The sequence below is a fragment of the Salmo trutta genome, chromosome 12, assembly GCF_901001165.1.
Source record: "Salmo trutta chromosome 12, fSalTru1.1, whole genome shotgun sequence".
Classification (NCBI taxonomy): Eukaryota; Metazoa; Chordata; class Actinopteri; order Salmoniformes; family Salmonidae; genus Salmo; species Salmo trutta.
Genome location: NC_042968.1, coordinates 38,150,887 through 38,175,136, shown reverse-complemented (window position 1 = coordinate 38,175,136; position 24,250 = coordinate 38,150,887). Strand labels below are relative to the sequence as shown.

The following is a 24,250-nucleotide window of genomic DNA, read 5'->3' as shown; positions in this document are numbered from 1 at the left end:
TTTGTCCACAACCCTTTGGTCGCGAGTGAGAGCGCTGTCACCTCTTCCCATGGTGGCCTAACCTGCGCCTCTACCCACTGTAGCACTGGCTGTAGGTCTGTGTCCCGTCCCTGCTGCTGCCCCCATTCAGCCACGTCGACAGTCCCCGCTCGCCCGACACACTGTGGCACAGACCCCCTCCTCTGCACACAGCTCTCTCTCCCGTCCCTCTCTCCGCTCACAGTGGCGGCAGCCGTCTGCAGTACAGGGCCGACGGGACATGGCGTCGGCGTTGGAGTGGCGTGCCCCTGCCCTGTGCACCACTGTGAAGTCATACGGCTGAAGCTCCTCCAACCAACGTGCCACCTGCCCCTCTGGCTCTCTGAAAGACATGAGCCACTGGAGAGCAGAGTGGTCAGTCCTTACCGTAAAGGGCAGGCCACCCAGGTAGTACTTGAAGTGTTTGAGTACTGGTAAGTACAACACAACCAACTAATAGCCTAACACATAACACACAGCTGTCTGTGCGGGTCGCTACAATATTATGACAGTGTGACCAACAGGGGAGATACAGGAGTGCCGGGAATCAATCCCACACAGGCAGGGGGACCATATGATTGTCGAATTATGGTAATTGACACGAAGTAGTTTGGATGTTGTGAACTACTACTCCTTTAGTCAACTATATTTTTCGTAGATTTAGTGCAGTTTAACTTATTTTAGTGTTTAGTAATTGGTAGCTTGGTAAACTATATTTTCAGAGTAACTTCCCCAACCCTCCAGTGCCAGAGACGATAAAAACAGAAGTCCTTCATAAACTCTGCTAAGGCTGTTTGAAACAGAGCTCAAAAGTACCTCGTTCTAGCGTAACCATGGCAACAGTCTCCTGTGCTGTCAAGATGGCGGACGAAGAAAACACACTAACTGTGAGGATAATTTACTTGCTATGAATTGGGATTACAATGGTAAACCGAATAAAATCTGCAATGTCTTGGATATAACTAGCTGGGATGTTTGTTGTTAGCAGTGTAATATGACTAGAAACGTTTTGCTGAGCATTCTCCAGCTCTAGCTAGCTGAAAACATAGCAGCTAGCTAACGACTAACGTTAGCTTGTTAATGCTAGCAAAGTCGTTACAGCTCCGTATGGGGCCATGGCTAAAAGGGTTCCAGCTTTTGTCAAATTAACGTCAAAAGTTGGAAGGTTTTACATTTTAACTAACCCTAACCCTTTTCCTAATCTTAACCTAATTATCACAACCTGCTACATTAATACGTTTTGCTTAGCTAGATAATTAGCTAAACTCACGAAATTGATGTCATAACGTTATTTTTATTTTTTTAAATCAACGGGTATGCCTTTATTCCATCCGTCGATAATTAGTGTACATTCAATTCAAATAGTTCAAAGATTTATCTTGCGTTCTTAATGACGCCCAATATTACTGGACGCCACAAGCAGATGTGAAGTCGTCATTACTAGTCGGCGACACGTTGTTATTGTTGGACAGCAAACATGGCGGATGAAAGTGTTGCTGGAGCCAGCCTTATTGACTTTCGTTAATGCATTTGGTAAATAATGCTAGGTCTACTTTCTAGTAGTCAGAATAATCTCACTCGAGATATACTTCTGAGCAGACAACGATATGACGTTGAACGACAGCACAGACGACGACAGTTTTTGCGATTACGCGCTACAACCACTATATGTACTGACGAAAGAAGCAGCAATCGAGGATGCAACATGCTTTCGAGGTGTGTGGAAGCGGGATAGAAGAAGCGGTGAAGATGTTTGCAGTATGATGTTGAATGGTTTAGACGATGATCAATGGCGCAAACACTTCCACATGACTCGGACCACATTTGAACACCTTGCACAGTTAGTAGAGTCAGAACTAAACAGACCACCAATGTCTGAAACACAATTGGATACCGTGGTGTGCAACACCAAGCGACTACCACATTATTTTAAGTTTATTTGGAGTCAGTGTCTCCACTGTTTGCATCATTCTAAGACAGGTGACTGCAGCTGTCGTGAAGACAAGTACAACCGTTTTATTTCGCTACCTGGTGGTAAAGGCATCCTAGCCACCATCTGTGGGTTTAAGCAGCTTGGGTATCCACAATGTGCTGGTGACATCGGCGAGACACACATCCCCATCACTGCCCCAAAAGAATATCTAAAGGACTACTTGAACAGCAAAGGGCAACATTATCCTGTGTTGCAGGCTGTTGCTGATCACAACCACAACCTCTGGTAAGTGTTCTGCTGCTAGTCTAATTTCTGTTTTGACAAATAGAGTCCATGTTACCACTTGGTGTGATATGCCACATTTGAGGAGTTTGTCTTTTTCTAGCTTCACTGAAGTCTATGTGGGGTGTCTAGATGGCACAGTGTTTGCTGTGTTTTGACAGGATGATTAGATATTCAAATCAAATTTTATTTGTCACATACACATGGTTAGCAGGTGTTAATGCAAGTGTAGCGAAATGCTTGTGCTTCTAGTTCCTAGTTCCGACCATGCAGTAATATCTAACAAGTAATCTACCAATTCCACAACAACTACCTTGTACTCACAAGTGTAAAAGAATGAATACGAATATGTACATAAAAATATATAAATGAGTGATGGCCGAACGGCATAGGCAAGATGTAATAGATGGTATGGAGTACAGTATGTTGGCAGCAGCCACTCAACGTTAGTGATGGCTGTTTAACAGTCTGATGGCCTTGAGATAGAAGCTGTTTTTCAGTCTCTCGGTTCCAGCTTTGATGCACCTGTACTGACCTCGCCTTCTGGAAGTTAGCGGAGTGAACAGGCAGTGGCTCGGGTGGTTGCTGTCCTTGATGATCTTTTTGGCCTTCCTGTGACATCAGGTGGTGTAGGTGTCCTGGAGGGCAGGTAGTTTGCACCCAGTTATGCGTTGTGCAGACCTCACTACCCTGTGGAGAGCCTTCCGGTTATGGGCGGAGCAGCTGCCGTACCAGGCGGTGATACAGCCCGACAGGATGCTCTCGATTGTGCGTCTGTAAAAGTTTGTGAGTGTTTTTGGTGACAAGCCGAATTTCTTCAGCCTCCTGAGGTTGAAGAGGCACTGCTGCGCCTTCTTCACCACGCTGTCTGTGTGGGTGGACCATTTCAGTTTGTCTGTGATGTTTACGCCGAGGAACTTAACTCTCCACCCTCTCCACTACAATGTAGATAGGGGGCTACTCCCTCTGCTGTTTCCTGAAGTCCACGATCATCTCTTTTGTTTTGTTGACATTGAGGGGATGAGAGTATTGGCCAACTCTGATCATTTCAGACTGGCAGGGGAGCAGGGGGGGCATCTTTTTCCCCCCAGGAAGTATGTGATTAAACATCTGATTTTGCTTCAGTTATAGAGAATCAGCACATAACTAAAACCTCTGCAAGCATAGTAATGACCTATTTACTGCATGTATACAATTGTTTCTGAATCTACAATTATTCTCCTCTGCCACAAAGTTCAGCGATTGTCATTGGTATAGAGATACCAGTTCATCTGGTAGGAGTCCCAGCGTACCCACTGAAGAGGTGGTTAATGACAGGCTTTTCCCAGGACACATCTCTGAATAACCACCAGCAGAAGTTTAATGACCACCTGAGTTCTGCCAGGGTGGCTATTGACGACGTCTTAGGACGCTTGAAGGGATGCTAGAGGTGTTTGGTGAAGTGCATCAACGTTGACGACAGACACTAACGGCGTGTTGCGTACTGCACAATGTGTGTGAACTGAAGAAAGAACAGTTTCTGGCATGAAGGAAACATTGGCCAAGATCAGTTGAAGAAAGAACCGTTTCTGGCTGAATGGAACTGGATCATCAGCAGACAGAGGCTTAGCTCACAGAGCAAGACCATAGTTTACTACAAGGGCCAGTGGTGGAAAGTGTTGCTACCGTACGGGATGCCATTATGACCTCTTTACAGGACACCATCATAACCGTGCACGGATGTTTTAGCTTTGTGGTGCAAGTTGTTTGTGATTATTGTTAAATACCGCGGTGTGGCTATGCCAACAAAGAACATTTCGTAACAACGTTGTGAATTTGCAGTGCAACACTTTTCTTTTTTTTTGTTGTTGCTTGAATGCTATTTACTTTTGCACAGTACGTTTTCAAGATGTTTGTGAATTATGTTAGACTTTGTATTTGTACGATTTTTTTTTTACGTGAACGTTATGTTACTTTACTTTGTACTTCTAAGATTTATGTGAATGCTTTGTTCTTGGAAGAGATCCTCAATAAATGTGTTTTATGAACATGTGTAGAACAAAGTCATCGCAATGCAATTTAGTCCAACCAAATCAACACTCAAATGAAATTAATAACATATTGTAGAGGTAATTTAATATTTTAAACCCACACAAAAAACCTATCGGTGATAGAAAATGTAGAAATAAACTTGGCAACAAAGCACAGACAAATCTTGCATTTTAACAAATACCGAACACAGTATTTTGGATTTGTGTTTATTCCGGATCCCCATTGGCTACAGCTACTCTTCCTGGACTCCAATTACATACAATAACACATTGTTACACACTACTCTAACATAACATATCGACAATACAAAATCAATAATACATCAACAGTAAAGTGAGTTATAAGGGAAGCGAAAGCCCCACAACAAAAGGTGGTGAAAGAGGTAATGAGTGTATTAAAGCTCCTACATAAAAGGACGTAGGCATGCCGTCTCTCGATCCATGTCATGCCTAGTAAAGGGCCTGCTAGCTGCATCAAACTCACTTCAAGTGTTCTAGTCTACCAAAGATGGCTGTCTGTGACCAAAAGAGTCTGATGGTCCAGGTGTAGTGTATAATGGCTATCTGTTACCAAAAGAGTCTCATGGTCCAGGTGTAGTGTACAATGCATCCCCAGAGGGGAATGGTGAAGAAGGTGGCAGGATGCAGGCCAGGAGTTGCTCCAAAATTGAGACTCCCTGACCACATCCCAATTTGTTGCCTCACGGATCTCCCTCTTTTTCAGCTCCCAGTGGCCCCTGAGACGAAGAAACGCCAGGCTCCAAAAGGTAAATGTCTAATTACACAACAGTGACTTCTTCTCTTCAACAGACTCTACAGTTTTCCATTGAAATGTCACATACACCTGTGTTTTAACATGACAGTGGAGGGCATTAGTTGTACAGAAAAAACATGCATATGATGCTATAGGCCTATTTATTAAGGGGAAATGGTTTGGCTAACTGACAGCATTTACTAAGGTCACCCTAGTCAAAATTACTCTTGACATCCAGGTTGCCTCCCGCAATTAAAAAATGCTCCGGCATAACAGCGTCTGTACGTAATAGAACGTCAGTTTGACATAGAGGAACTACGTCACTGCCTACCAGTGGAGACTGCTGAGGGGAGGATGGCTCATAATAATGGCTGGAATGCAGTCATTGGAATGGCATCAAACACATGGAAACCACTTGTTTGATGTCTTTGATAGCATTCCATTGACTCCATTCCAGCCATTATTATGAGCCGTCCTCCCCTCAGCAGCATCCGCTGCTGCCTAGTCACTACCCTTTCCGCTTGAATAAAATACAAAATAGTAGCTAGCAAGATGATCACGTAGGTTATTTTTTATGAGTGCATTTCGCAAGTGGCTAGTTTGTATTAACTACTTTAACTAAAACCACTGCAAATGTTTTGCATGCAAACTTTGGTTTGGAATCACGACATTCTGGCATGTCTGCTTCGTGATCTGTCTGAAGAGGACCCACCGCAGAGCAATTTTTTTCCCGTTATCGTAGTTGCCAAAACAGTCTGTCATTGAAACCCGATCCTCAGCGTTGCATAGGGACAAGACTAAGTCAACATGTTAGAATTTAATTAATGCTCGCTGCAGTGTGTTAGACTTTAAACAAATCTTTTATTTGACTGAAGAGGGCGCCCTTACCCTTTTTCCAATGATTAACCTGACAGAAACTTACAACCATATTCCAGAACACAGTACAAATATATAGGCCTAGCATTCGTATAGAATAGCTTGTAGATATTGTTTTCATCCATCCCACCGAAGTTGACCTTTTAATAAAAATAAAAAAAGGCCATGATATCACCCTTAGGCCCCCTCATACATCACCCACTGTATTTTGTGTGTCAACTCTTAATGTTGTGCAGCCCACTACAGAAGTCATGTTATTGATACAAAGCAATTGCAGGAGAAACACTAACGCACAGTTCTTCCACTTGACCTCAATTTCCGAAGAGGTGACAAGTTGAATAGTGAACTTGATCCGCTTCAGGGGTCTTTTGATCTCGGCAGGCTTTTCTTCAAGCATTCTGCTCCAACTTATCCTCTTTGCTCAGCTGGACTTTTTTTTATAGTGAACGGAATAATACAAATCTGTCTCCTCTCTCTCTACACATTACCGAGATCATGCATACAATGAGAGGATTTTTTTGGTGGGGATGAAACCTTTTCGCTGGCTATATTTGGACGGTTCCATGCTGGGTTCCTCTTCCTATTGCTGCTTCTCTATTTATTGTCCCATGAAGACATGTCACAGACGAACCCCCCCTCCTCAAAATCTGCCCAGCTTTAGTAAGAGTGGACTTAAAGTGCCACAGGGCCGCAGCTGAAACCCAGAGACAAGAATATTATTGCTGTCTCGGCAGGAGCCAAAGCGGATTAAGCCCACAAATAAGGCCACTCCAAATCTGATGCGGCAAATATGAGAGGGGGGATGCAGTCTCCATGCACTGCAGTCTACCACTCAGCGAACAGGGGAAAAGGGAAGGCTTTCTCTGTGGGGTTAGAGTGAGGTTCCATTCGAGGTTCTTGCTGTGAGACACTGGAGCTCCGACTTAACAATTGGCGAGATAAAACAGAGGGGAGCTTTGGTGTAAATCAGTTTTTCCACAGGCACTAACCTAACAACATCCACCCAATACCCTGTAGTGTAGTCTCAGGCAGCTTCATTTCATATAGCCAGTGTCCTATTGCTGCCTCACAAGTAGATACAAGATAAAATGATTACTGAAATCAAAGAAGTCACTCTATTTGGAATTAGAAAGGCAGCTATCTTGAATACAATTGTGTTCTGCTAGAGGAAAGGTTTCCAGTACTGTTATACAGAAGCATGGTTGGCATGGCCATCTTAGCTCACCAAATATATCCTACTGTATTGAATTTCATGTTCCCCATTGTCTGTCTGTCTGTAGCATGTGCTCCTTCTCATTCCTGTCAGGAGCACTGAGCTCGTTAAAGACATGGTTGCCTGGGCAACAAGGATAATATCTTAATGGCAGAGGCGTAATAAAACAACATCATTGTCTGTAACTAACAATTAGCAGTACTGTAACTATTATCTAACTTACTGAGGTATTATGTCTGAGGAATGTAGCCCGAGGGGCTTTTGTTGGAAAATGTTGCATCGGTCCTTGTCTTATTAATGACTGATGCAGAGCACCGTAGTTTCAGGTAATAAAATGACCATACCTTTTAAAGAGAGAGTCTCTTCTGATTTATCATTGAAAACGCTTTAAATATTTCTTAATTTAATTACATATCTTATTGATATTTCTACATTCCTTTCTTTTTACATTTTTGGATTATTGTGTATTGTTTTGTATTACTACACAAGCATTTCCCTGCACCTGCGATAACATCTGCAAATCTGTGTACGCGACCAATAAACTTTGATTTGACATAGTTTAACATGAAATGGCCATTCACTGGCAGCATGACTCAACACATATACAGTAATGTCAGCTTCAGTAGTTCTGAGAGGTCAGAATGAGACTGTTTTTGCTGTACTTGATTTCTGACCACGTCATGGATTGTTCAATTAAATCTATTCTTAGCAGTGCGGGTCAACAAGGGCCTTAAATGAGAAAGGGGTTTGTTTGGTATCGGGCCAATATGCCGTCTCCTCATCACCCCTGAATGTCTACTCTGCCTCTCCTCCTCAGCTCCGGAACTTCCCATTTTGGAGAGGAGGAACTGGCTCATCCACCTGCACTACATCCGCAAAGACTATGAGACCTGCAAGGTATGCTCCCCTCGCCACACTGTCTCTCCCGGTGGTCCGGTCCCTGACTGTCATTCATTCCCGCTTGTTTAATGTGCATTGGTGTCACACTGACCTTTCTGTCAGCCTAGACAGCATGCAGATAATGAATGAAGGCATCAAGGGCTCCTTCCCCCTCACTTTGTCTTAGTGTCTTCTGCTGAGAAGATAGTGATGTAATCTTCTGTTTCAAGCTGTGTTCCGTCTGGAAATGTGAAAATGCTACTAGCGCATGCTATTTTTCTCCTATCCTGCCTGCGTAGTTAAATAAATACAATAATGAATGAATGAACCCACTACACAATCTCAGAAGTACAGTTTTGTAACAACAGCTGTTATAACACTTGTTGTGGGTGAAAATGGGAATGAACCAAGAATGTTGGTTTACTACAGGTAACTGCCAAAATAAAGGAAACACTTAAGTAAATGAGAGATACAAAGTATATTGAAATGGGTGATTCCACACAGGTGTGGTTCCTGAGTTAATTAAGCAATTAACATCCCATCATGCTTAAGGTCATGTATAAAATGTTTTGGCTACCATGGCTATGCCCCCATAGGATGACAATGGCCCCGTCCACAGGGCACGAGTGGTCACTGAATGGTTTGATGAGCATGAAAACTATGGAAACCATATACCATGGCCGTCTCAGTCACCAGATCTCAACCTAGTTGAACACTTACACTTATTGGAGATTCTGGAGCGGCGCCAGAGACAGCGTTTTCCACCACCATCAACAAAACACCAAATTATGGAATTTCTTGTGGAAGAATGGTGTCGCATCCCTCCAATAGAGTTTCAGACAATTCTAGAATCTATGCCAAGGTGCATTGAAGCTGTTCTGGCTCGTGGTGGCCTAACGCCCTATTAAATCAAATCAAATTTTATTGGTCACTTACACATGGTTAGCAGATGTTAATGCAAGTGTAGCGAAATGCTTGTGCTTCTAGTTCCAACCGTGCAGTAATATCTAACAAGTAATCTAACAATTTCACAACTACCTTATACACAAGTGTAAAGGAATGAATACGAATATGTACATATAAATATATGGATGAGCGATGGCCGAACGGCATTGGCAAGATGCAGATGGTATAGAGTACACTATATACATTTGAGATGAGTAATGTAGGGTATGTAAACATTATATAAAGTGGCATTGTTTAAAGTGACTAGTGATACATTTATTGCATACAATTTTTAATTATTAAAGTGGCTAGAGATTTGAGTCAGTATGTTGGCAGCAGCCACTCAATGTTAGTGATGGCTGTTTAACTGTCTGATGGCCTTGAGATAAAAGCTGTTTTTCAGTCTCTCGGTCCCAGCTTTGATGCACCTGTACTGACCTCGCCTTCTGGATGATAGCGGGGTGAACAGGCAGTGGCTCGGGTGGTTGTTCTCCTTGATGATCTTTTTGGCCTTCCTGTGACATCGGGTGGTGTAGGTGTCCTGGAGAGCAGGTAGTTTGCCCCCGGTGATGCGTTGTGCAGACCTCACTACTCTCTGGAGAGCCTTACTGTTGTGGGCGGAGCAGTTGCCGTACCAGGCGGTGATACAGCCCGAAAGGATGCTCTCGATTGTGCATCTGTAAAAGTTTGTGTGTTTTTGGTGACAAGCCAAATTTCTTCTGCCTCCTGAGGTTGAAGAGGTGCTGTTGAGCCTTCTTCACCACGCTGTCTGTGTGGGTGGACCATTTCAGTTTGTCCGTGATGTTTACGCCGAGGAACTTAAAACTTTCCACCTTCTCCACTACTGTCCCGTCGATGTAGATAGGGGGCTGCTCCCTCTGCTGTTTCCTGAAGTCCACGATCATCTCCTTTGTTTTGTTCATGATTGAGTTGGAGGATTCCATGGCCACGCAGTCATGGGTGAACAGGGAGTACAGGAGAGGGCTGAGAACGCACCCTTGTGGGGCCCCAGTGTTGAGGATCAGCGGGGTGGAGATGTTGTTTCCTACCCTCATCAACTGGGGGCGGCCCGTCAGAAAGTCCAGGACCCAGTTGCACAGGGCGGGGTCGAGACCCAGGGTCTCAAGCTTAATGACGAGTTTGGAGGGTACTATGGTGTTAAATGCTGAGCTGTAGTCGATGAACAGCATTCTTACATAGGTATTCCTCTTGTCCAGATGGGTTAGTGCAGTGTGATAGCAATTGCGTCGTCTGTGAACCTATTGGGGCGGTAAGCAAATTGGAGTGGGTCTAGGGTGTCAGGTAGGGTGGAGGTGATATGATCCTTGACTAGTCTCTCAAAGCACTTCATGATGACGGAAGTGAGTGCTTCGGGGCGATAGTCGTTTAGCTCAGTTACCTTAGCTTTCTTGGGAACGGGAACAATGGTGGCCATCTTGAAGCATGTGGGAACAGCAGACTGGGATAGGGATTGATTGAATATGTCCGTAAACACACCAGCCAGCTGGTCTGCGCATGCTCTGAGGACGCGGCTAGGGATGCCGTCTGGGCCGGCAGCCTTGCGAGGGTTAACACGTTTAAATGTTTTACTCACGTTGGCTGCTGTGAAGGAGAGCCAGCAGGTTTTGGTAACTCAAAGCGACCAAATACACTTTTAAAAGGTATTTTTTTACATTATTTTGCCAGTTACCTGTATGTCTGTCTTAGTTGTCATAGGAATGCTTTATCTGTCAATCACAAAACTGAGTGTAGCCAATGTATTAGTCTTCCTTGCCAGACTCATGGCACTCCACCCCAGTGTGTTGGAGATAGCGGCTGTGGGACGAGACTACCAACTTAGGAAATACTGTCCATATTCAGTTCTTTCAATATTCTTGTAACATCGGTTTGCTCTAGGATCAGCGATCATGTTTGTTGTTTCCCAAAGGCAATGATCAAAGAGCAGCTACAGGAGACCCAGGGAATGTGTGAATATGCCATATACGTACAAGGTAAGAAGCCATACTATATAACGTTCCACATCCCTCATGTGTTCATCACGTTCAAACGGTTTATCCCAACGTCAACAGAGCTCTAGTCTATTCCAGTCAAAACTGAGCTTTAGATGTAACATTTCCTCCCCCAAAAAAGGCTTCTACCCCCTACTGCGCCTTAGATTTGAATGTGTCGGTTTAACGCCTTTTCATGCTAACGTAAAAGCCTCTTTTCTTGCAATGAAGCGCTAATCTTGCGCCTGGAGGGGCAGATCCAGCCATCCCTGGAGCTGTTCCAGAGTTGTGCCATCCTCAATCCCACCAGCCCCGACAACCTCAAACAAGTGGCCCGCTCGCTGTGAGTAGAGAGTACCCCTGCCTCAGCCCTGAGCCTGCCTGGGGGAGACAGTCGTTGATCAGATCACTCTACAGGCCCAGGCCAGGAACAGGTCATACAGAATATAATAATGATATAAGATTGTGTTAGTGCAGGGTTCCTTACAAGATCAAAGTAGTTTATATGGTATGAGGGATGGGAACTGTTCAGCATCCGCCTTGGTGATGCACGTCTACCATTTTGCAGCAGAATACCCACCGGGCATTAGCTGATTTAGGAGATGTTGAATTTAGGGTTACTCTGTGCATGCACTTCCATTTATAGTTGTTTATGCATCTTTTTTTCCCTTCAGTTTTCTGCTGGGGAAACACAAGGCAGCCATTGAGGTTTATCATGAAGCTGGGAAGCTCAATGAGAAAGACTGGGTAAGAGAAAAGATTGTGGTTTCCTCTACTCAGTAGAGTTGCTTATCTTTGGCCTGTACCCGTAACCATTGGCACCGTAAGATTTATCCATCAGCATTGCTCTTCCTGGATTTACGCACTGCTTCTCAGCTATAGGGTTTAAGAGTGGAACAATGAACTATATGCATAGTCAGCCGTTTGGATTTGTGTTGTAGCTCCATATAGCCACTCTGATATTTTTCTCACTCCAGGAGATCAACCATAATCTGGGTGTATGCTATTCCTTCATAAAAGACTTCCAAAATGTAAGTATGAGATGGATTTTGACCCACTGTTCATAAGGAAGTAATTAGACTAAAGGGTTATTTTCTAATTCAAATTTCAATATGAAATGGCCTCTCAGCCAGTGTACAAGTATTTGATGGTGGATGATAGAGTAGAGATACTGTATCTGTTGTTTTCCAGTCTGAAGAGCAGTTGAATGCAGCCCTGCAGTTGAAAAAACACGACAGGACATTCATGACACTGGGAAAGGTCCACTTGTTGGCGGGAGACACGAACAAAGCCATCGAAGTGTACAAAAGTGCAGTGGAGTAAGTTTGGATGTAGAGATTGTTAAAACAAACTGTTCTAAAAGTTGGGAAGCTTTGCACCACTTCTAATATGCCCTAGAAAATATCCTAAGTGACATTTGTTTTTTTAAAGAATTGTGAATAGGTGACATTTACAGAGAACATTCACTGTAATTAAGTTTTGTTTAAAAGAAGTTCATCCTCATGGAAGAAAATGTAGGTTTGTTGAAAGGTTGCTTTGTTATTAAACACCCAAACGTGTAGGTTTTTAATACTAGAGGAACAACTTTCACTGAACTTACATTATTCAAAAAACTGGAAGCACTAAAGCCTTCATTAGGGAGTTGTTTTTTAATAATAGAGCAATGATAATATATATGAGTTTTAGACAACCTTTTCACAGTAATGATTATGCAGCAGAAGGGTAATTTTCCTTACATAGCTATTAATGATGTTCATTTAAGATGGAATAAAAGAGGAGTAAAAAATCCCTAAAGACAAAGAAAACATGCTGTGCTTTGAACAGTGGGATCTGTTCCTGGTTGTAATCACACTAGTTTAACATTTTCCGCTCTAAAATTGTTAATTTCAATCATCTAAACAACTGAATCGGGCTCACTTATCTCTGACTGAAGGCCACCCATGGCCTTGTTCAACGTACTGTACAAGTCCAAATCTGTTTCAATATCCTCACCAGCATATTACTTAGAACGAAGCAATACATTTATGTGTGCATCCATACTAGCAAATGGTATTTTAGTATGAGTAAGTGTTATGTCAGTATGGATATTAGTATGGATATAGGATCAAAGCCCAAATATCCATTAAATAATCGTCCTATCCAGGGCAGCGGAGGAAATAAGGTAATGACAAAAGTCAGTGTATATATGGGGTCGCCTTGCCGTGTTCATTATTACTACTGCCTATTGGGTAAATTAATTAATCACGTTGCCCAGCTACTTGGTTTGCTTTTAATTAGACTAACCACTGTGAGCCTTAATTCAACCTCACCCTCCTCTCAAGGACCCTTTAAGTCTTTTCTTCCCCCCAGTCATAATTAATACTCTGCAATTATGCTGAAATGAATCCATTAAATAATCAGCAAATTCCAAGCTCCGTTCTTCTATTTGCATTAGGCTAAGTGTAGATAGACATTATTATGTGTAATTACATGTGTGAAGGTGATATTAGAGGTGTCTTTCCCTCCGTGTAGGTTCTCTCCAGAGAATGCAGAGTTGCTGACCACTCTGGGGCTCCTGTATCTGCAGGTGGGTCTGTAATCAACTCTAAACACACTCTTAAGAGTGGAATGTTTTTTTATTAGGAAATTGGTCAGTATATTATGTTGTGTCCCAAAAAAATGTAAATTAAGTTTTTCCAGAATGGTGATATTTGTTCGCACTGATTGTTGATATTCTTTCACAGTTGGGAAAATACCAAAAAGCATTTGAACATCTCGGGAATGCACTTACTTATGACCCTAATAACTATAAGGTAAGTGGCCACCATTTTATGAGCTTGTTTCGTTTTTTGTAAACCCCTGACACCAATGTACTGTATAACCGCAACATTGAATCTGATGTACTGTATGTGTATAATGTACTGTAGGGTTCCCCAACTGGCGGCCCAAATCGATTTTATTTGGCCGCCCAAGTTTTCTGAGTAAAAAATGTTTTTCCACAACGAAAGCAAAACATTAGATTATGTCAGCACACTCTTGGCATTCTCTCAACACCCATTTTTCAAGCTAGCATATAATGTCACAAAGACCAAAACCACAGCTAATTGCAGCACTAACCTTTGATGATCTTCATCAGATGACGCTCCTAGGACATTGTTATACAATACATGCATGTTTTGTTCAATCAAGTTCATATTTATATCAAAAACCAGCTTTTTACATTAGCATGTGACTAGCATGTGACTAGCATTCCCACCGAACACTTTCGGTGAATTTACTAAATTACTCACGATAAACGTTCACAAAAAACATAACAATTATTTTAAGAATTATAGATACAGCACTCCTTTATGCAATCGCGGTGAAAGCACATTTTGCAATATTCTGAGTAGATAGCCCGGCCATCACAGGCTAGCTATTTTGACACCCACCAAGTTTGGTACTCACCAAACTCAGATTTACTATAAGAAAAATTGGATTACCTTTGCTGTTCTTCGTCAGAATGCACTCCCAGGACTTCTAATTCAATAACAAATATTGGTTTGGTTCCAAATAATCCATAGTTATATCCAAATAGCGGCGTTTTGTTCGTGCGTTCAAGACACTATCCGAAGGGTAACGAAGGGTGACACGCCCGGCGCATATCGTGACAAAACATTTCTAAATATTCCATTACCGTACTTCGAAGCATGTCAAACGCTGTTTAAAATCAATTTTATGCGATTTCTCTCGTAAAATAGCGATAATATTCCGACCGGGAAACCCTGTTTTCGTTCAAAGACTCAAAGTTGAAAATGGAGTCGTCCCGTGCATGCGTGCGCCCGTCTCATTGTTCTCAGATCGACCACTTACCAAATGCGCTACTGTTTTTCAGCCAGTAACTGCAGAGTCATGATTCAACGTTCTGGCGCCTTCTGAGAGCCTATGGGAGCTGTAGAAAATGTCACGTTACAGCAGAGATCCTTTGTTTTGGATAGAGATGACAAAGAAGGCCAAGAAATGGTCAGAGAGGGCGCTTCCTGTTTGGAATCTTCTCAGGTTTTGGCCTGCCTTATGAGTTCTGTTATACTCACAGACACCATTCAAACAGTTTTAGAAACGTTAGGGTGTTTTCTATCCAAATCAAACAATTATATGCATATTCTCGTTACTGGGCAGGAGTAGTAACCAGATTAAATCGGGTACGTTTTTTTATCCGGCCGTGCAAATACTGCCCCCTATCCCCAACAGGTTAACACTTTTTTGGTTACTACATGATTCCATATGTGTTATTTCATAGTGTTGATGTCTTCACTATTATTCTACAATGTAGAAAATCGTAAAAATAAAGAAAAACCCTTGAATGAGTAGGTGTGTCCAAACTTTTGACTGGTACTGTAGTTGGTGATCCCTGCAGCTGAATCTAGTTGGTGATCCCTGCAGCTGATTCTAGTTGGTGATCCCTGCAGCTGATTCTAGTTGGTGATCCCTGCAGCTGAATCTAGTTGGTGGTCCCTGATGTACAATATGTCAGGTATGTGTCCCTACTAGGCCATCCTGGCAGCAGGCAGTATGATGCAGACCCATGGGGACTTTGATGTGGCCATGAACAAGTACCGCGTGGCAGCGTGCATGGTCCCCGAGAGCCCCCCGCTCTGGAACAACATCGGCATGTGCTTCTTTGGCAAGAAGAAATATGTAGCAGTGAGTATTCTCATATGGTCCCATGTGGCTCAGTTGGTAGAGCATGGTGTTTGCAACGCCAGGGTTGTGGGTTCGATTCCCACGGGGGACCAGTACGGAGAATAAAAATTATGAAATGTATGCATTCACTACTGTAAGTCGCTCTGGATAAGAGCGTCTGCTAAATGACTGAAATGTAAATATTTAATGTACTGTACATATAAAATGGTGTCAAGGACAGATGTATGTCATATGATAGATCAAATATGACAGATGTCATATCTTTCCATGGCATCAAAGGGGGCATACTAAGACTACAGTACTACAGTACCTCAAATGCCATTTTAAGGACAGTTGTTGTTTTGTTGTCTAGCCATGTTAAACCCCTCTCCTTTCCTGTGTCCTTTCTGTGTGAACCAGGCCATCAGCTGTCTGAAGCGGGCCCACTACCTGTCTCCGTTTGACTGGAAGGTGCTGTACAACCTGGGCCTGGTGCACCTCACCATGCAGCAGTATGCCTCTGCCTTCCACTTCCTCAGCGCTGCCACCAACCTGCAGCCCCGCCTGGGAGAACTCTACATGCTACTAGCAGGTAACACTAGCCTGGCCTGGGAGAAGTCTACATGCTACTAGCAGGTAACACTAGTCTGGCCTGGGAGAACTCTACATGCTACTAGCAGGTAACACTAGTCTACATGCTACTAGCAGGTAACATTAGCCTGGCCTGGGAGAACTCTACATGCTACTAGCAGGTAACATTAGCCTGACCTGGGAGAACTCTACATGCTACTAGCAGGTAACACCAGTCTACATGCTACTAGCAGGTAACATTAGCCTGGCCTGGGAGAACTCTACATGCTACTAGCAGGTAACACTAGCCTGGCCTGGGAGAACTCTACATGCTACTAGCAGGTAACACTAGCCTGGCCTGGGAGAACTCTACATGCTACTAGCAGGTAACACTAGTCTACATGCTACTAGCAGGTAACATTAGCCTGGCCTGGGAGAACTCTACATGCTACTAGCAGGTAACATTAGCCTGAACTGGGAGAACTCTACATGCTACTAGCAGATAACACTAGCCTGACCTGGGAGAACTCTACATGCTACTAGCAGGTAACACTAGCCTGACCTGGGAGAAATCTACATGCTACTAGCAGGTAACCCTGGCCTGGGAGAAATCTACATGCTACTAGCAGGTAACCCTGGCCTGGGAGAAATCTACATGCTACTAGCAGGTAACCCTGGCCTGGGAGAACTCTACATTCTACTAGCAGGTAACACTAGCCTGGCCTGGGAGAACTCTACATTCTACTAGCAAGTCACACTAGCCTGGCCTGGGAGAACTCTACATTCTACTAGCAGGTCACACTAGCCTGGCCTGGGAGAACTCTACATTCTACTAGCAAGTCACACTAGCCTGGCCTGGGAGAACTCTACATGCTACAAGCAAGTAATGCTAGCCTGGCCTGGGAGAACTCTACATCCTACTAGCAGGTAACACTAGCCTGGCCTGGGAGAAGTCTACATTCTACTAGCAGGTAACACTAGCCTGGCCTGGGAGAAGTCTACATTCTACTAGCAGGTAACACTAGCCTGGCCTGGGAGAACTCTACATTCTACTAGCAGGTAACACTAGCCTGGCCTGGGAGAACTCTACATTCTACTAGCAGGTCACACTAGCCTGGCCTGGGAGAAGTCTACATTCTACTAGCAGGTAACACTAGCCTGGCCTGGGAGAACTCTACATCCTACTAGCAGGTAACACTAGCCTGGCCTGGGAGAACTCTACATGCTACTAGCAGGTCACACTAGCCTGGCCTGGGAGAACTCAACATGCTACAAGCAGGTAATGCTAGCCTGGCCTGGGAGAACTCTACATTCTACTAGCAGGTAACACTAGCCTGGCCTGGGAGAAGTCTACATTCTACTAGCAGGTCACACTACCCTGACCCGGCCTGCTCCCATCTGGATTGGCTTTATGTGCCACTTTCCCCAGATACAGATCCAGCCTAGTCCTTTAAGTCCAAGACCAGGCTAAATCTGTGCCTAGGGCATTATGAGTACTATGTAACGTGCAACCTTAAATACTTTGTTCAAGGTTCCACATTGCATTCCCTTATATTTACCCTGGAATAGTGTTCATGTAATGGGATCTGTTTTATGTGTTTATGGATGTTTACAGGTTTCTATAGGTTTTATAGGTTTAGTTGTTGTAGTTACCACTGAACTGACTACTCTCCTCTTTCAGTTGCACTGACCAATCTGGAGGACGTGGACAATGCCAGGAGATCCTATGAACAAGCTGTGGCTTTAGACCAGTATGTTCCTCCCAATTTAACTTCTATACAGTTTGAACTTATGTCCTGAGTCAATCCACGAAGTTCAAGTTGTGTTGAATGTAATTCATTTCAAATGAGACTCAGAGATACGTTTCCACGAGCAGCACCGCAGGCCGAGGGGGAGGAGCGGAATCTGTGGAATGGTATCAAACACATGGTTTCCAGGTGTTTAATGCCATTCCATTTGCGCCGTTCTAGACATTATTATGTGCCATCCTCCCCTCAGCAGCCTCCTGTGATCAGAGTACCTCACACTTTAATGCTCTTAGTTGTTGCAGACATCAACCCAATATTCCTGTTTACTTTGTACATCGCTGACTCTACCTTTGATTACTGATCTACCTATCTATGACTTATCAAGTCCATCTGTTTTGACTGGCTCCTTGTTCCTCCCAGGTCCAACCCTCTGGTCAACCTGAACTTTGCCATTTTGCTGTACAACCACGGGGACAAGAAGGGAGCCCTGCAACAGTACCAGGAGATGGAAAGGAAAGTCAACATACTGAAGGACAGCAACACTGAGTTTGACCCTGAGGTACAATACAGTAGCTTCCTCTCTATACTCTGTCTGACATGGCACACAGTGTAGGTCAAACACAGGAGGTTGGTGGCATCTTAATCGGGGAGAACGGGCTTGTGGTAATGACTGGAGTGGAATAAGTGGAATGGTATGAAATACATGGTTTGATGCCATTCCATTTGCTCTGTTTCCGGCCATTAATATGAGCCGTTCTCCCTTCAGCAGCCTCTTGTGAGCTCAAACTACTGATGGAAGAGACAAACGTTTGCCAATGTTGTATTAACGTGATGTTGATGTTAATATGACGCATTTAATGTAATACAGTCTGGTCAGTATATTGTACCACATTCTCGCGTCGGCATAATAACATCAACAACAACAATAAATGCCCTCTTCAATTTCTTTACTTTTCCTAATACAGCCATTTTGTTTCCTTAGCTAATGGACATGGCTCAGAAGATGGCCGCTTCCTTGCAGGTGGGAGAGAGCCTGGAGTGGACCAAGCCGGTCAAAGACCCCAAGTCTAAGCAGCGCTCGGCTGGGGCCCCCAGTAAAACCCCTGGTAGCTCCCAGCAGCCCCTAGGCACCAACCAGGCCCTGGAGCAGGCCATGTCCTCCGCCGCAGGCTACAACAAGAGCATCACACTCCCTACAGGTAACACATCACACCATCCTTATATTTTTTTATGCATTTTCCGTGATAGTTGGGTAAACGCTCGCTTAACATAAAGTGTTTACCCTCCACTACACTACTGGTAATTAACTAGGGTATATGGATGAGATAGAGACGTGTCAAGTTAACATAATAATATGATCTTGTCAGTAGACTGTTACCTTGACTCACATCTCACTCTGAGAGCTCCTTGAAGTGGAACACCAATACAAAATTAACTCTTTACAGAACACCGCGTATACTTCGTTACATTTTCAATTTCTAATACCTGTCTCTCAGGAGTGTCCCCCCACAGCCAGCCCACGCCCCCCTCCCTGGCCTTGGAGGAGGAGCCTGATGTGGAGACCACCCCCACCCGAGCCCCTCAGCCAGAGGAGTCAGACCCCTCCACCACCCTGCCCCCTCTGGCAGCCAAACCCAAAGTCAAGAAGAGCAAGTTGATGCAAGAGCTGAACTAGACTGGAGTCCCCTATCTAGTCCACAGGCTGGTAGGGTATCATCACTCCCAGAATGTCACTCAGCCTATCTAGTCCACAGGCTGGTAGGGTATCATCACTCCCAGAATGTCACTCAGCCTATCTAGTCCACAGGCCTGTAGTGTATCATCACTCCCAGAATGTCACTCAGCCTATCTAGTCCACAGGCCTGTAGTGTATCATCACTCCCAGAATGTCACTCAGCCTATCTAGTCCACAGGCCTGTAGTGTATCATCACTCCCAGAATGTCACTCGGTCTCTATCCGTTTTGGTTTTCATCAAGAATAGTTAGTCGAAGGCCACAAGGCGTTCACTAGCTTTTTGATTTAGCTTGTTACAAAGTGCTTTATGTTGCTCTTTCTTAATGGTCTTACCAACCAAGGTGAGCCAGCCTAGTGACAGAGGTGTCATAATGAGTTGACTTCCTGATCATCAAAGGCCTTTGACATGATCTCTTTTCAGTACGTTTCAGATACTTCCTCTGTTCAACTTTCTCTATCGGGCATATGATTTTTTACTTAGCCTTGGTCAGTGGCAGGTCTGGATTGTTGTTTATAATGACACTAAATATACATTCCTCCATTTTAAGTAACCTCTAAGATATGACAATCATGAATGAGATGAGAGAAATAAAGATTTTAGTGTTTTATACCTAATATGATATGGATTTATCAAGGGCCTTTTTTTAAACTATTGTTGAATTTTAAGATGTTCCAGAAATTGTGATGTTTGTCTTGACAGAATAGATGTGTATTTATTGTTGCAAAATCCAAAGTGTCATGGAGGTGATTGATAGTGTTCTGCTCTTTATTTTAGTCACAGTAGTGTTAGGCTAAATGCGACACGGTTGGTTGGGTAAACCATGCTAGTGTGATGCGTAGCCTTGTCTGAGACTAAAGACTTGACTTAGCTCCCCAAGCTAAGGCCTAGACTTTAGCTCAGCGGCTAACAGTTGTGGCACGCAGAAGACTCATTTGTGTAAGTGTGTGTGAACATGCATGTGATATACAGGTAACTGACAAAATAAACGATACATCAAATCAAATGTTATTTGTCACATGCGCCGAATACAACAGGTGTAAACCTTACCGTGAACAAGCCCTACCAACAATGCAGTTCAAGAAATAGATAATAAAATATTTACTAAATAAACTAGTTTTTTAAAAATCGAATCAAAAAGTAACACAAGAAATGTACATAACAATAATGAGGCTATATACAGGGGTTACCGGTGTCATGAGAATTTTCAATCCCAATGATAATAACTAACAATCAATAAGCTTTGACTAATCCCCAAGGTTTGTAAGACACTGGGTTAATAATAATTAGGCAAAGACTCAGCTTATGCAAAAGGTCCGTACAGTTTATTCAGAGAACGTTCTGAAGTCCATAATACAGAGACATTCATTTTATAACTTGCTTCTTCCTTACGCACATACATACACATGAACAGTATGTATCCTACGCACATACATACACATGAACAGTATGTATCCTACGCACATACATACACACAAACAGTATGTATCCTACGCACATACATGCACACGAACAGTATGTATCCTACGCACATACATGCACACGAACAGTATGTATCCTACGCACATACATGCACACGAACAGTATGTATCCTACGCACATACATACACACGAACAGTATGTATCCTACGCACATACATACACACGAACAGTAGGTATCCTACGCACATACATACACACGAACAGTAGGTATCCTACGCACATACATACACACGAACAGTAGGTATCCTACGCACATACATACACACGAACAGTAGGTATCCTACGCACATACATACACACGAACAGTAGGTATCCTACGCACATACATACACACGAACAGTAGGTATCCTACGCACATACATACACACGAACAGTAGGTATCCTACGCACATACATACACACGAACAGTAGGTATCCTACGCACATACATACACACGAACAGTAGGTATCCTACGCACATACATACACACGAACAGTAGGTATCCTACGCACATACATACACACGAACAGTAGGTATCCTACGCACATACATACACACGAACAGTAGGTATCCTACGCACATACATACACACGAACAGTAGGTATCCTACGCACATACATACACACGAACAGTAGGTATCCTACGCACATACATACACACGAACAGTAGGTATCCTACGCACATACATACACACGAACAGTAGGTATCCTACGCACATACATACACACGAACAGTAGGTATCCTACGCACATACATACACACGAACAGTAGGTATCCTACGCACATACATACACACGAACAGTAGGTATCCTACGCACATACATACACACGAACAGTAGGTATCCTACGCACATACATACACACGAACAGTAGGTATCCTACGCACATACATACACACGAACAGTAGGTGAGTTGTATCCCTCCCCAGAGTTCTCCCCACTGTTTATCACTACCCAGCGCTGTCCGTTCCATTCCCCCGAGATTAGAGGAACCTTGAGAAGTACTCCCTGTCCTACCATAGGTTTCTCAGAGTTCTAGCCAGGTCGGGTCAAACAGTCTTTATTGTTCTCGGTATTTTCTTAGGCACACACATATACACATACATTTATCTTCCTCACAGGTCTCTACTAAACCTTATGGGACTTACGTTTAGTACTTTAATTATTCATTATACATGCTACATAAACTACTAATCACTAATAGTTAAGTTTCAGGGTAGAATTATTTAATCATTACCTTTAAACATATAAATCCCTTATCAACCGGTTAGTCGAGGTAATTTGTAAAGTGACTATGCATAGCTAATACACAGCGGCTAATACACAGCGAGTAGCAGCAGTGTAAAAACAAAGGGGAGGGTCAATGTATATAGTCCAGGTGGCCATTTGTGTCTTGGTGTCTTAATAGGACGTTTGGCCACCAAGAGCCGACAGAACAGCTGCAATCTACCTTGGCGTAGATTCTACATGTGTCTGGAACTCTATCGGAGGGATGCGACACCATTCTTCCACCAGAAATGACATCATTTGTTGTTTTATTGGTGAAAAACGCTGTCTCGGGCGCCACTACAGAATCTCCCATAAATGTTCTATTAGGTTGAGATCTGCATGTAGGCCCACTTTTTCTAAAGTTATCTATGCCGATTTTGGCTATTTGACAGGATTAAATGCATATAAATAGAATAGAACGAGAGTCCCCATTCAGATCAATGATTTGTCCATTGTATTCATTATTTCTATGCATTTAATCCTATCCGATAACTTTTGAAAAACGGCCCCGGTGACAGACGACTAGGGCATATGGGGGTGGGGGCATTGTCATCCTATGGGGACATGGCCATAGTAGCAAAAATAATGGCATGCCCATCATTTTTATACGTGACCCTAAGCCTGATGGGATGTTAATTAACTCCCCCACAAATGATTGGTCACATACGCATGGTTTGCAGGTGTTGGCTTGTAAGGACCACACGTGTGAAAACACCGGCTTTCAATATACATTGGCCTATTATGAATTTGATTTGCTCACCTCGTCCTATCGCGGCTCCTTCAGAAAAAGGGTCAATGAATGTTAATCGTGGAGAGTGAACGTGGATAGAATGCGCTTGCTAAAATTTTAGACGGCCCTTCTCCACTCGTACGTCATTAGGCATGTGACGTTTACAGGGGTGGATCCTAAAATAAATGGAAGTTGTACAATACATTTTATAGATAAAACAATAAGTAGCATATGGTTTTTAAACGTGTGCATGTTTTTCCTCATGGGACAAAACAAAAGCTAATTCAAAGGAGGTGTGGCAGATTTCAAAACTCTTCCGTGATAGGATACACATGAGTATCCTTGATGTAAGGTTTCTATCGACGAGGGGAGGACATTCTTACGTACGTTTGCCTATTAACAAAGATGATGGATCTTCCTCTCTGCTACTAACTAATTGACACACTCCGACTACTTATCGGTTTCTGGGTCACGGAGGAGAGAGAACAGAGGACGGTCTTTTGCCTAAACGAGAGAACCCCTTTGTATCCCTAATTCACTCAAGTGTTTCCATTATTTTGACAGTTACCTGTACATTTGTTATACCTTACTTGCCAGTAGGGAGCAGTGTTGGATCAGGATGGAATACAGTATCTACACTGAGTGTACAAAACAACTCAATATTAGGAAGTTGTTCTTAATGTTTTGTACACTCAGTGTATGTCTGTATGTATAGTACTACCTATTACAAGGACAACTGGCATTTGCTCTGTTTTTCATCTGGTCAAGAAGTTATAGTATACTGCAGTCTAGAACCAATGTATTTTTATGATAACAGCACAATCCTAACAAAAGCCACACTTGGAATGTCTGACTGAGGAATGAGAATGTTGTCTTGTTCGATTAGGAGAGAGCTAGTATGGGAGTGTTTGGAATGAGATGGTAAATGCCTGGCTCAGTAAAGGACTGTAAATGCCAAACCTCATGGATATTGGAAAACAGTAATGAATGTAAATCATGTATATGTATTGACTAAGGGTACCACGCACTGGCAATTTGAATCCTTGAGGAGTGTGGGATGGGAATGTTGATAAGGCCATTCAGAATATTCATAATTCAATCTCTGTTTTGCTTATACTGAATTTATACTAAATACTCATATCCAAAAATCATAACGACGATCAAACCACATCACTTACCA

At 43.2% G+C, this 24,250-nt stretch overlaps 1 protein-coding gene across 5 annotated transcripts; it reads left to right on the top strand.

Annotated features, from left to right (window-relative positions):
- The first annotated feature begins 861 nt into the window (after window positions 1-861).
- On the top strand, window positions 862-20,616 carry LOC115203509 (Bardet-Biedl syndrome 4 protein). 5 transcript variants are annotated; one of them, XM_029768243.1, is made up of 17 exons: window positions 862-905; window positions 4,988-5,030; window positions 7,924-8,003; window positions 10,858-10,921; window positions 11,150-11,261; window positions 11,593-11,665; window positions 11,896-11,949; window positions 12,110-12,237; window positions 13,430-13,484; window positions 13,642-13,710; window positions 15,428-15,580; window positions 15,980-16,151; window positions 17,811-17,880; window positions 18,298-18,436; window positions 18,860-19,076; window positions 19,374-19,578; window positions 19,632-20,616. In XM_029768243.1, the coding sequence occupies exons 1-16, from the start codon at window positions 879-881 to the stop codon at window positions 19,550-19,552; spliced, it is 1,635 nt and encodes a 544-aa protein (XP_029624103.1). In that variant the 5' UTR covers window positions 862-878; the 3' UTR covers window positions 19,553-19,578; window positions 19,632-20,616. The 5 variants fall into 5 exon arrangements, with proteins under 5 accessions (XP_029624103.1, XP_029624102.1, XP_029624104.1 ...); XM_029768242.1 differs by having other exon boundaries at window positions 19,374-20,616; XM_029768244.1 differs by having other exon boundaries at window positions 888-944; window positions 19,374-20,616.
- The last annotated feature ends 3,634 nt before the right edge of the window (window positions 20,617-24,250 follow it).